The sequence below is a fragment of the Nannobrachium achirus genome (genome assembly GCF_963921795.1).
Source record: "Nannobrachium achirus genome assembly, chromosome: 16".
NCBI lineage: Eukaryota > Metazoa > Chordata > Actinopteri > Myctophiformes > Myctophidae > Nannobrachium > Nannobrachium achirus.
Window position 1 is genome coordinate 16,628,248 of NC_137823.1, and position 14,112 is coordinate 16,642,359.

The following is a 14,112-nucleotide window of genomic DNA, read 5'->3' on the forward strand; positions in this document are numbered from 1 at the left end:
GTTTTTTGTGCAATTTGAAGAAAATATGTTGGAAAAGGAACAAAAAGTGTGTTTTGGAGAAAATTCAAGATGGCGGAAAATCTATCCTGGCGCAAATGGGCGTGGCCTATATCGGGAGATGCGTCTTGACCCAAGGAATCCAGGGAAAAAATAATTTTAATTTTCCGACCTACGGTTCAACAGTTACAGGCCAAAACGTAAAGTGGGCTGTTATAGCGCCACCATGAGGCCAAATGACACTATTATTTTTTATTTAATCCTTGAAATCATTATGAACCTCCTCTCCAAGTGTTGAAACTGTAGGCCCTATGGTTTGCGAGAGAAAATTAATTGAATGTGAGTTTTTGCCATTCCCATTATAAGTCAATGGGGAGAAATTAATGCACTAATAAATTAATATCAATTAAACTATAGAACCTTTCTCTTAGCAACTTACTAGCACACGATTCCCGCGTAAGCCGGTCGATTTGACATATGGCGCGAGTGTGTGGTGCAAAAACTGTGGGAGGAGTAGCGTGCCAAACTTTGGGGAATCGTATGGACAGACATAAATAAATATGAGCGAGAACAATAAGTGGCCAATGCTATGCATAGGCACACTTAATAATGACAATATCTAAAGTGTGCTCGCCTCACAGGCGAGCCCACAATAATGACAATATCTAAAGTGTGCTCGCCTTACAGGCGAGCCCACAATTAATACTACTATAATAGTCATTAAGCTACTAATATAGACTGAAGGAATTAAAGCAGGTCATGTATGGAATTGTAACAGCTGAAATCAATAATATATCAGTATTCCGGTATTAACCTGCGGGCCGCATTAAAGCTATACTGTGTAAGTTGCTCAACAAGTGGTCAGTAGCGGTATTGCTTTTTTCGGCCGTTTTTCGCCCGGAGTCGCCGCGGACCACCGGAGCGGGGCCGCAAACCACCGCGACCGATAACGAATCCGTAGAGGGGTAGAACGTAATTTTCTGACCAGGATTTGGGAAGTAAGAGGTTAAGAATCCTTAACCATCGTAAACACTGTTGCTGAGGGAGCCTACTTCCTGAAGAGACGGCAAGCACGCTGTGATTGGCCCGGTAGTGTATCATGTGTGTATGATCCTATGTGACCCGTGCTGGGTCACATAGGTTCCACTCTGTATTTGGCCGGAGGGGATGATGGAAAAAATAGCTATGCATTATTTGTGGTTATTTATTTTGTTAACATGTGATTCCAGTTACATTCAGCTGATTCGGGCACATGGTCCTTTATGCCGCGCAGGTAATGCTGCAACCACTATGACATTTTACATTAATTGACACACAAATAATTGTGATTAACAATTTAGTCGTGTTTTTGGCATTGAACACTGGAATGTGAATACAAATGTCATTTATTTGATGTTGCACAGAACAGAGCTTGACTAATAACTTTAATGTGCTTTAATGCTATTCTGATTTGTATTTAATAAAGGTGTGAAACTGTGCACTGTTCTAAGGTTACCGTATACAGGTTTCCTTGGTCCGTTTTAATGTGTTTAGCTTTGTTTCTCTGACCTTTTGAATGTAATTACAGGCTGCCCCACAGAGGGGCCAACAGGTTCAGGAGGAGGACTAGGGGTGTGTGGCCATAACAGGTAAGTCCAACGAGAAGCAACAGCCACAACACAGAGGGTGGGGCAGAAACAAGTGGCCACTAATTCACTCTTCTTAAGCCCCAGGGGGGTCCAGGGAAAAAATCGCCTAAAATGTATGCCCAAATTGGAACAGTTGTGGACACAATACTACAATGATTGTGGCTAATCTTGTCCCACCAAATGTCAGCTAACCCCTGAAAATTCACAAATGCAGTGTAAAACATCACAAAAGATGATTGAAAAAGCTCGCCGCCTATGGAAATTTTGCCTTCTGAATAGTAAATGAGCCTCAAGACCTCATTGAAAACACATATAGTGAATAGAGAAATTGTTCACCAAGGTGTCATCAACTGATAGGCAAAATTGTATGAAAATATTCCAAACTTTGTAAACTCAGATGTTTTAGTGAGAGTAGTGCTGTAATATTAGTAATGTTAAAGTATAGGGTGAAAAATTATAAAAACAAGTAACAATAAGTTGTAACTAGCAAAGAACATTTCTAAGATAGTCTCGCTTTCTTCCTGCTCTTACAACTTCCCTTTCCTGAGCAACGTTAAGAACTTCCTCCTGGGGATTCCGAGGTGTTCGTTGTGGAGATTATTGCAAAACATATTTTTGGACATTGCTCCTACAGATTTTGGCCTAAACTCACTTAAAGCGGTACACAGTATCTCTAAAGTCATGTCATCAACATGGATCTGTCCCATTTTCCATATTCCCCCCTGATGGGCTACGATTGCCTTCTAAAGTTTGTGTATGCGACGTGACGGGCGCTTATCTCCCGATTAGGGAGTCTTACTGGTGTATCTTGTAGACCAGTAGTTTGACAGGTATGGGGGTATCTTAGTGGTGTAGTGTATCTTGTAGACCAGTAGTTTGACAGGTATATGGGTATCTTGGTGTTGGTGTATATTGTATACCAGTAGTTAAGTCAGGTACATGGGTATCTTAGTGGTGTAGTGTATCTTGTAGACCAGTAGTTTGACAGGTACATGGGTATCTTAGTGTTAGTGTATATTGTATACCAGTAGTTAAGTCAGGTACATGGGTATCTTAACGGTGTAGTGTACCGCAATGACTAATTGTATTTTTCCGGTCCAATCCCAACTTGTATTCAACTATGCAACTTATCAACATTATAATATGATAATAATGTCTCTTCCTGCAGGTCCTCGTGCCACGCCCACCACCAAGAGCACAGAGTGGTCACTTTGTCCGGAGTGGCCACTCGCCACAGAGTAGCCAGACTCCGGACAGAGTGGCCACTCTGAGCGCCGAATCCTAGCCACTCGACCATCAGGGATGGACTGTGTGTTGTGCAAAAGTTGACCCGCTGGTGGCGCTATAACAGGCCAATGTAAGAAGGGTGGTATCTGTTCCTTGACCTATTGGGAATGTGCTTGCAAGATTTCACGCACATTGCAGGCTGTGTTCATGATTTGAGGTGTTTTTGGCTTTGGCCACTTTATCGCTGCTTGCAGCTATATTCATTATTATAATTTTTTGTGTGTGTGTGCACTTCATAGGCATATTAGATAAAGGTCCTTAGATTGTGTGTAGAATGTTTCATGCAAATTGCAAAAAAAAATCCTAACGGGTTTAAGCGTTTCACAAACTGCTCAAAATGATATAGATGAAAAGATATATTTGGCCAATTGGGGTAAGATTGGTTTTAGTGATATTTGGACTAACACTCTACATCTTTGCCAAATGCCATGAACATGTTACTTTGCATGTATGATTTAGAGGCAGAAGAATAATTTGCATAAAACTGCAATATTCATTGAATTTATTTTAAAAAGCATGTTTCAATTTTAAAGAAATCCGATCTGACAGATCTTTAGATATCGGTCCAAAGTTCACGTAAAAAAAGTTTTGTGCACGTGGAGCGAAAATTCCAGAATAAAAGCGGGTTTACGCGTTTTACAAACTGCTCAAAATGGCGGAAAATCGAAGGGTGGAGCTTACTTAACAACGACACAGATGTGTTCCGCTTGAGTCAAAGCACGCGTGTAACAAGTTGCATGTCTTCAAACGAAACGAGTCATGACTTATGCCCGTTTGAAGTTTGAATTTTCAAACGCTTCGTATAGCGCCCCCCTTTGGCCGATTGGAATAAAATTGGTTTCAGTGATACTTTGACTAACCCTCCACATCTTTGCCAAATGCCATGAACGTGTAAATTTGCATGTATGATTTAGAGGCCGAAGAATAATTTGAATAAAACCGCAATATTGATTGAATTATTAAAAAATTATATTTCACTTTAAAAGAAATCCGACCAGACAGTTTGACCGTATTGGTCCAAAGTTCATGTGAAAAAAGTTTTGTGCACTTGACGCGAAAATCCCAGGAGGAGATAGATTTTTACTGTTTTTCATATAATTCCGAATTGTGGGAGACCTAAAGGTCAGAGGTCAAAAGTTAGAGGGTAAAAGTTGTTCGGCATGAGGAGACGCATAAGTGTATACAGGTTTCATGGCTGTATGTATAAAACAGCATGAGCTATACCTGTTCAAAGATCGCACTTTCGAAGGCTTCCTACAGCGCCACCATTTGGCCGATTGCTGTAAAAAGTAATAGCACACTTCGCCACAGTAAACTGAACACATTGATGTTTTTATTTTCATTTTCTCACTAAGTATGTAGGAGTTGAAAGGAACCGAAGTTTTGAGGAGAACTTGATATGACTGACTAGTATAGTATAGTATAGAAACTAGAAAAATATTGTTCCTTCGAAACAATTGTGGGCTCGCTTCAAGCCAGAAAACAATGGCTATAAAAGCACAAAATGTCAAGATCGCAGGCAGTGCTCTCTTTGACGTTACTGACGTCAAAGATTGGTCCATTTTGTTCCAAAAATGTGTTGTGCAAAAGTTGACCCGCTGGTGGCGCTATAACAGGCCAATGTGAGAAGGTTGGTATCTGTTCCTTGACCTATTGGGAATGTGCTTGCAAGATTTCACGCACATCCCAGGCTGTGTTCATGATTTGAGGTGTTTTTGGCTTTGGACACTTTATCGCTGCTTGCAGCTATATTTATTATTATTATTTTATAATTTTTTTGTGTGCACTTCATAGGCATGTTAGATAAAGGTCCTTAGATTGCGTGTAGAATGTTTCATGCAAATTGCAAAAAAAATCCTAGAATAAAAACGGGTTTAAGCGTTTTACAAACTGCTCAAAATTATATAGCGCCCCCCTTTGGCCATTTGGGGTAAGTGATATTTGAACTAACCCTCTACACTATTTTGTCATGAAAATGTGACTTTGCATGTATGATTTAGAGGCAGAAGAATAATTTGCATAAAAATGCAATATTGTTTGAATTATTTAAAAAAGCATGTTTCAATGTTAAAGAAATCCGATCTGACAGATCTTTAGATATCGGTCCAAAGTTCACGTAAAAAAGGTTTTGTGCACGTGACGCGAAAATTCCAGAATAATAGCGGGTTTACGCGTTTTACAAACTGCTCAAAATGGCGGAAAATCGAAGGGCGGAGCTTACTTAACAACGACACAGATGTCTTCCGCTTGAGTCAAAGCACGCGTGTAACAAGTTGCATGTCTTCAAACGAAACGAGTCATGACTTATGCCCGTTTGAAGTTTGGATTTTCAAACGCTTCGTATAGCGCCCCCCTTTGGCCGATTGGAATAAAATTGGTTTCAGTGATACTTTGACTAACCCTCCACATCTTTGCCAAATGCCATGAACGTGTAACTTTGCATGTATGATTTAGAGGCAGAAGAATAATTTGCATAAAACCGCAATATTGATTGAATTATTAAAAAATTATATTTCACTTTAAAAGAAATCCGCCGAGACTAGTTTGACCGTATTGGTCCAATGTTCATGTGAAAAAAGTTTCGTGCGCGTTATGCAAAAATCCCAGGAGGAGATAGATTTTTACTGTTTTTCATATGATTCCAAATTGTGGGAGACCTAAAGGTCAGAGGTCAAAAGTTAGAGGGTAAAAGTTGTTCGGCATGAGGAGACGCATAAGTGTATACAGGTTTCATGGCTGTACGTATAACACAGCATGAGCTATACCTGTTCAAAGATCGCACTTTCGAAGGCTTCCTACAGCGCCACCATTTGGCCGATTGCTGTAAAAAATAATAGCACACTTCGCCACTGTAAGCTGAACACATTGATGTTTTTATTTTCATTTTCTCACTAAGTATGTAGGAGTAGAAAGGAACCGAAGTTTTGAGGAGAACTTGATATGACGGTTAGATATTGTCACTAGAAAAATATTGTTCCTTCGAAACAATTGTGGGCTCGCTTCAAGCCGGAAAACAATGGCTATAAAAGCACAAAATGTCAAGATCGCAGGCAGTGCTCTCTTTGACGTTACTGACGTCAACGATTGGTCCATTTTGTTCCAAAAATGTGTTGTGCAAAAGTTGACCCGCTGGTGGCGCTATAACAGGCCAATGTAAGAAGGGTGGTATCTGTTCCTTGACCTATTGGGAATGTGCTTGCAAGATTTCACGCACATTGCAGGCTGTGTTCATGATTTGAGGTGTTTTTGGCTTTGGACACTTTATCGCTGCTTGCAGCTATATTCATTATTATAATTTTTTTGTGTGTGTGCACTTCATAGGCATATTAGATAAAGGTCCTTAGATTGTGTGTAGAATGTTTCATGCAAATTGCAAAAAAAAAATCCTAACGGGTTTAAGCGTTTCACAAACTGCTCAAAATTATATAGCGCCCCCCTTTGGCCAATTGGGGTAAGATTGGTTTTAGTGATATTTGGACTAACACTCTACATCTTTGCCAAATGCCATGAACATGTTACTTTGCATGTATGATTTAGAGGCAGAAGAATAATTTGCATAAAACTGCAATATTCATTGAATTTATTTAAAAAAGCATGTTTCAATTTTAAAGAAATCCGATCTGACAGATCTTTAGATATCGGTCCAAAGTTCACGTAAAAAAAGTTTTGTGCACGTGGAGCGAAAATTCCAGAATAAAAGCGGGTTTACGCGTTTTACAAATCGAAGGGCGGAGCTTACTTAACAACGACACAGATGTCTTCCGCTCGAGTCAAAGCACGCGTGTAACAAGTTGCATGTCTTCAAACAAAACGAGTCATGACTTATGCCCGTTTGAAGTTTGAATTTTCAAACGCTTCGTATAGCGCCCCCCTTTGGCCGATTGGAATAAAATTGGTTTCAGTGATACTTTGACTAACCCTCCACATCTTTGCCAAATGCCATGAATGTGTAACTTTGCATGTATGATTTAGAGGCTGAAGAATAATTTGCATAAAACCGCAATATTGATGGAATTATTAAAAAATTATATTTCACTTTAAAAAAAATCTGGTTGATCAATCTGACCGTATTGGTCCAAAGTTCATGTGAAAAAAGTTTTGTGCACTTGACGCAAAAATCCCAGGAGGAGATAGATTTTTACTGTTTTTCATATAATTCCAAATTGTGGGAGATCTAAAGGTCAAAGGTCAAAAGTCAGAGCGTAAAAGTTGTTCGGCATGAGGAGACGCATACGTGTATACAGGTTTCATGGCTTTACCTCAAACACAGCATGAGCTATACCTGTTCAAAGTTCGCACTTTCGAAGGCTTCCTACAGCGCCACCATTTGGCCGATTGCTGTAAAAAGTAATAGCACACGTCGCCACAGTAAGCTGAACACATTGATGTTTTTATTTTCATTTTCTCACTAAGTATGTAGGAGTAGAAAGGAACCGAAGTTTTTTGATACTTGCACTGACTGCCTGCCTAGTATAGAAATAATGACAATATCTAAAGTGTGCTCGCCTTATAGGCGAGCCCACAATAATGACAATATCTAAAGTGTGCTCGCCTTATAGGCGAGCCCACAATAATGATAGTAATAATAACTTGGTGTTCTCCTCCAGGTGCATGAAGATGGCTCTGATAGATTTTTACTGTTTTTCATATAATTCCGAATTGTGGGAGACCTAAAGGTCAGAGGTCAAAAGTTAGAGGGTAAAAGTTGTTCGGCATGAGGAGACGCATAAGTGTATACAGGTTTCATGGCTGTATGTATAAAACAGCATGAGCTATACCTGTTCAAAGATCGCACTTTCGAAGGCTTCCTACAGCGCCACCATTTGGCCGATTGCTGTAAAAAGTAATAGCACACTTCGCCACAGTAAACTGAACACATTGATGTTTTTATTTTCATTTTCTCACTAAGTATGTAGGAGTTGAAAGGAACCGAAGTTTTGAGGAGAACTTGATATGACTGACTAGTATAGTATAGTATAGAAATAATGACAATATCTAAAGTGTGCTCGCCTTATAGGCGAGCCCACAATAATGATAGTAATAATAACTTGGTGTTCTCCTCCAGGTGCATGAAGATGGCTCTGGTTCATGACATGGCAGAGTGTATCGTAGGAGACATCGCTCCATCAGACAACGTCAGCAAAGCAGAGAAACACAGGCGGGAGCAGGTACGCTAACCTCCTGTGTTGTTGTTATTAGTCACAAGTCCATTCAGATGAAACCCACGGACAGACGTAATCACTTTCACTTTGACTCAGATTGTTCAAAAGTAGTGAAAGTAGCAGATTTCCATGGAGATCTGCTAACCAGTTTCACTTTCAAAATGGTCAAAGTACTGAAAAATAGCATATGTACAGATCACAGCCTGTCACTGCAAAGTGTTATGAGTTTGTAGACTGCTATTTGTTCTGCTTTTATGTGACACTCTTGTATGATGAATTAAGGGGGTTTCCAGACGGTACGCGGTCACCGCATCCTAGTAATTCATTTTCAATGGGAGGCGAGCGGCTATTTTGGCCGCACAGAGAAGTTTTGGGGCGGTGAGGCAAGTGGGCGCGGTCCCGTGAAATCTCTGCGAGCGTATGTTCATGTCTCACCGCGGTGCGGCCCCCGCTGATCCTAGCGGGAGCCCCCGCGGCAACCGTGCTCCGTCTGTAACCCTCTTTAGGCCGGGCATTAATTTCTTAAAATCATTTAAAAAACTATTAAAAGTTGAATTACACGTTTTCTGTCCCAAAAGCAACAAAATAATGTCCTAATAACCTCTCTTCTCTTCTCTTCTCTTCTCTTCTCTTCTCTTCTCTTCTCTTCTCTTCTCTTCTCCCTCTCCTCAGGAAGCGATGACACATCTAACAGGTCTGCTGCAGGATGGACTTAAGCAGGAGCTTTACGGACTATGGGAGGTGTGTGTGCTGCTTGCAGTCATCTTGTTTATTGTTCCTCAGCAGCACTATACAGATCCATCTCATAAAATTAGAATATTGTGTAAAAAAGCATTGCAGATGCCATAGCATCATAACTGACTGTGGAAACCTCCCACTGGAATTCAAGCAACTCTGACTTCAGAAGGTTGACATTTCTCTGTTATAAATCCTTGTTTTGAGTGGTCTTGTGTAATATTGTAATATTTTGAAATATGGACTTTTGATATTCATGAGCTGTATGCCATAACAATTGTAACATTTGTAACTAGAAAATATTGTTCCTTCGAAACAATTGTGGGCTCGCTTCAAGCCAGAAAACAATGGCTATAAAAGTACAAAATGTCAAGATCGCAGGCAGTGCTCTCTTTGACCTTACTGACGTCAAAGATTGGTCCATTTTGTTCCAAAAATGTGTTGTGCAAAAGTTGACCCGCTGGTGGCGTTATAAAAGGCCAATGTAAGAAGGGTGGTATCTGTTCCTTGACCTATTGGGAATGTGCTTGCAAGATTTCACGCACATTGCAGGCTGTGTTCATGATTTGAGGTGTTTTTGGCTTTGGCCACTTTATCGCTGCTTGCAGCTAAATTTATTATTATTATTATTATTTTGTGTGTGTGCACTTCATAGGCATGTTAGATAAAGGTCCTTACATTGTGTGTAGAATGTTTCATGCAAATTGCAAAAAAATCCTAACGGGTTTAAGCGTTTCACAAACTGCTCAAAATGATATAGCGCCCCCCTTTGGCCAATTGGAGTAAGATTGGTTTTAGTGATATTTGGACTAACACTCTACATCTTTGCCAAATGCCATGAACATGTTACTTTGCATGTATGATTTAGAGGCAGAAGAATAATTTGCATAAAACTGCAATATTCATTGAATTATTAAAAAAAACATGTTTCAATTTTTTTGTAATCCGATCTGACAGATTTTTAGATATTGGTCCAAAGTTCATGTAAAAACAGTTTTGTGGACGTGACGCGAAAATTCCAGAATAAAAGCGGGTTTAAGCGTTTTACAAACTGCTCAAAATGGCGGAAAATCTAAGGGCGGAGCTTACTTAACAAAGACACAGATGTCTTCCGCTTGAGTCAAAGCACACGTGTAAGCAAGTTGCATGTCTTCAAACGAAACGAGGCATGACTTATGCCCGTTTAAAGTTTGAATTTTCAAACGCTTCGTATAGCGCCCCCCTTTGGCCGATTGGAATAAAATTGGTTTCAGTGATACTTTGACTAACCCTCTACATCTTTGCCAAATGCCATGAACGTGTAACTTTGCATGTATGATTTAGAGGCAGAAGAATAATTTGCATAAAACCGCAATATCTATTGAATTATTAAAAAAATATATTTCACTTTAAAAGAAATCCGACCTGACAGTTTGACCGTATTGGTCCAAAGTTCATGTGAAAAAAGTTTTGTGCGCGTAACGCGAAAATCCCAGGAGGAGATAGATTTTTACTGTTTTTCATATAATTCAAAATTCTGGGGGATCTAAAGGTCAGAGGTTAAAGGTCAGAGCGTAACAGTTGTTCGGCATGAGGAGACGCATACGTGTATACAGGTTTCATGGCTGTACTTAAAACAGAGCATGATCTATACCTGTTCAAAGTTCGCACTTTCGAAGGCTTCCTACAGCGCCACCATTTGGCCGATTGGAATAAAATTGGTTTCAGTGATACTTTGACTAACCCTCTACATCTTTGCCAAATGCCGTGAACGTGTAACTTTGCATGTATGATTTAGAGGCCGAATAATAATTTGCATAAAACCGCAATATTGATTGAATTATTAAAAAATTACATTTCACTTTAAAAGAAATCCGACCAGACAGTCTGACCGTTTTGGTCCAAAGTTCACATGAAAAAAGTTTTGTGCGCGTAACGAAAAAAACCCAGGAGGAGATAGATTTTTACTGTTTTTCATATAATTCAAAATTCTGGGGGATCTAAAGGTCAAAGGTCAAAAGTCAGAGCGTAAAAGTTTTTCGGCATGAGGAGACGCATACGTGTATACCGGTTTCATGGCTGTACCTCAAAGACAGCATGAGCTATATCTGTTCAAAGTTCGCACTTTCGAAGGCTTCCTACAGCGCCACCATTTGGCCAATTGCTGTATAAAGTAATAGCACACGTCGCCACTGTAAGCTGAACACATTGATGTGTTTATTTTCATTTTCTCACTAAGTATGTAGGAGTAGAAAGGAACCGAAGTTTTGAGGAGAATCTTGATATGTATAGTATAGTATAGTATAGAAATAAATAATGACAATATCTAAAGTGTGCTCGCCTCACAGGCGAGCCCACAATAATGACAATATCTAAAGTGTGCTCGCCTTACAGGCGAGCCCACAATTAATACTACTATAATAGTCATTAAGCTACTAATATAGACTGAAGGAATTAAAGCAGGTCATGTATGGAATTGTAACAGCTGAAATCAATAATATATCAGTATTCCGGTATTAACCTGCGGGCCGCATTAAAGCTATACTGTGTAAGTTGCTCAACAAGTGGTCAGTAGCGGTATTGCTTTTTTCGGCCGTTTTTCGCCCGGAGTCGCCGCGGACCACCGGAGCGGGGCCGCAAACCACCGCGACCGATAACGAATCCGTAGAGGGGTAGAACGTAATTTTCTGACCAGGATTTGGGAAGTAAGAGGTTAAGAATCCTTAACCATCGTAAACACTGTTGCTGAGGGAGCCTACTTCCTGAAGAGACGGCAAGCACGCTGTGATTGGCCCGGTAGTGTATCATGTGTGTATGATCCTATGTGACCCGTGCTGGGTCACATAGGTTCCACTCTGTATTTGGCCGGAGGGGATGATGGAAAAAATAGCTATGCATTATTTGTGGTTATTTATTTTGTTAACATGTGATTCCAGTTACATTCAGCTGATTCGGGCACATGGTCCTTTATGCCGCGCAGGTAATGCTGCAACCACTATGACATTTTACATTAATTGACACACAAATAATTGTGATTAACAATTTAGTCGTGTTTTTGGCATTGAACACTGGAATGTGAATACAAATGTCATTTATTTGATGTTGCACAGAACAGAGCTTGACTAATAACTTTAATGTGCTTTAATGCTATTCTGATTTGTATTTAATAAAGGTGTGAAACTGTGCACTGTTCTAAGGTTACCGTATACAGGTTTCCTTGGTCCGTTTTAATGTGTTTAGCTTTGTTTCTCTGACCTTTTGAATGTAATTACAGGCTGCCCCACAGAGGGGCCAACAGGTTCAGGAGGAGGACTAGGGGTGTGTGGCCATAACAGGTAAGTCCAACGAGAAGCAACAGCCACAACACAGAGGGTGGGGCAGAAACAAGTGGCCACTAATTCACTCTTCTTAAGCCCCAGGGGGGTCCAGGGAAAAAATCGCCTAAAATGTATGCCCAAATTGGAACAGTTGTGGACACAATACTACAATGATTGTGGCTAATCTTGTCCCACCAAATGTCAGCTAACCCCTGAAAATTCACAAATGCAGTGTAAAACATCACAAAAGATGATTGAAAAAGCTCGCCGCCTATGGAAATTTTGCCTTCTGAATAGTAAATGAGCCTCAAGACCTCATTGAAAACACATATAGTGAATAGAGAAATTGTTCACCAAGGTGTCATCAACTGATAGGCAAAATTGTATGAAAATATTCCAAACTTTGTAAACTCAGATGTTTTAGTGAGAGTAGTGCTGTAATATTAGTAATGTTAAAGTATAGGGTGAAAAATTATAAAAACAAGTAACAATAAGTTGTAACTAGCAAAGAACATTTCTAAGATAGTCTCGCTTTCTTCCTGCTCTTACAACTTCCCTTTCCTGAGCAACGTTAAGAACTTCCTCCTGGGGATTCCGAGGTGTTCGTTGTGGAGATTATTGCAAAACATATTTTTGGACATTGCTCCTACAGATTTTGGCCTAAACTCACTTAAAGCGGTACACAGTATCTCTAAAGTCATGTCATCAACATGGATCTGTCCCATTTTCCATATTCCCCCCTGATGGGCTACGATTGCCTTCTAAAGTTTGTGTATGCGACGTGACGGGCGCTTATCTCCCGATTAGGGAGTCTTACTGGTGTATCTTGTAGACCAGTAGTTTGACAGGTATGGGGGTATCTTAGTGGTGTAGTGTATCTTGTAGACCAGTAGTTTGACAGGTATATGGGTATCTTGGTGTTGGTGTATATTGTATACCAGTAGTTAAGTCAGGTACATGGGTATCTTAGTGGTGTAGTGTATCTTGTAGACCAGTAGTTTGACAGGTACATGGGTATCTTAGTGTTAGTGTATATTGTATACCAGTAGTTAAGTCAGGTACATGGGTATCTTAACGGTGTAGTGTACCGCAATGACTAATTGTATTTTTCCGGTCCAATCCCAACTTGTATTCAACTATGCAACTTATCAACATTATAATATGATAATAATGTCTCTTCCTGCAGGTCCTCGTGCCACGCCCACCACCAAGAGCACAGAGTGGTCACTTTGTCCGGAGTGGCCACTCGCCACAGAGTAGCCAGACTCCGGACAGAGTGGCCACTCTGAGCGCCGAATCCTAGCCACTCGACCATCAGGGATGGACTGTGTGTTGTGCAAAAGTTGACCCGCTGGTGGCGCTATAACAGGCCAATGTAAGAAGGGTGGTATCTGTTCCTTGACCTATTGGGAATGTGCTTGCAAGATTTCACGCACATTGCAGGCTGTGTTCATGATTTGAGGTGTTTTTGGCTTTGGCCACTTTATCGCTGCTTGCAGCTATATTCATTATTATAATTTTTTGTGTGTGTGTGCACTTCATAGGCATATTAGATAAAGGTCCTTAGATTGTGTGTAGAATGTTTCATGCAAATTGCAAAAAAAAATCCTAACAGGTTTAAGCGTTTCACAAACTGCTCAAAATGATATAGATGAAAAGATATATTTGGCCAATTGGGGTAAGATTGGTTTTAGTGATATTTGGACTAACACTCTACATCTTTGCCAAATGCCATGAACATGTTACTTTGCATGTATGATTTAGAGGCAGAAGAATAATTTGCATAAAACTGCAATATTCATTGAATTTATTTAAAAAAGCATGTTTCAATTTTAAAGAAATCCGATCTGACAGATCTTTAGATATCGGTCCAAAGTTCACGTAAAAAAAGTTTTGTGCACGTGGAGCGAAAATTCAAGAATAAAAGCGGGTTTACGCGTTTTACAAACTGCTCAAAATGGCGGAAAATCGAAGGGTGGAGCTTACTTAACAACGACACAGATGTGT

The 14,112-nt window shown here is 40.0% G+C and overlaps 2 protein-coding genes across 2 annotated transcripts in view; both read left to right on the forward strand.

Annotated features, from left to right (window-relative positions):
• The window catches only part of LOC308300840 (5'-deoxynucleotidase HDDC2-like), a gene marked incomplete at its 3' end in the record, with an annotated part of 33,136 nt that overhangs the window by 12,348 nt on the left and 6,676 nt on the right, over nucleotides 1-14,112 (forward strand). The gene's annotated exons all lie outside the window — the stretch shown is intronic.
• On the forward strand, nucleotides 2,644-13,468 carry LOC308300407 (5'-deoxynucleotidase HDDC2-like). Its single transcript, XM_080744231.1, has 6 exons — nucleotides 2,644-2,982; nucleotides 7,978-8,080; nucleotides 8,747-8,815; nucleotides 11,725-11,768; nucleotides 12,063-12,123; nucleotides 13,292-13,468. Coding segments are annotated over exons 1-5 (276 nt in total). The 5' UTR covers nucleotides 2,644-2,980; the 3' UTR covers nucleotides 12,121-12,123; nucleotides 13,292-13,468.

What these genes read in the sequence shown, in the direction of transcription:
- LOC308300407 (XM_080744231.1), top strand. An exon ending in AGAAACACAGGCGGGAGCAG is followed by an intron (nt 8,081 to 8,746) that starts GTACGCTAACCT and finishes CCCTCTCCTCAG; the next exon opens with GAAGCGATGACACATCTAAC. An exon ending in AGCTTTACGGACTATGGGAG is followed by an intron (nt 8,816 to 11,724) that starts GTGTGTGTGCTG and finishes ATGTGATTCCAG; the next exon opens with TTACATTCAGCTGATTCGGG.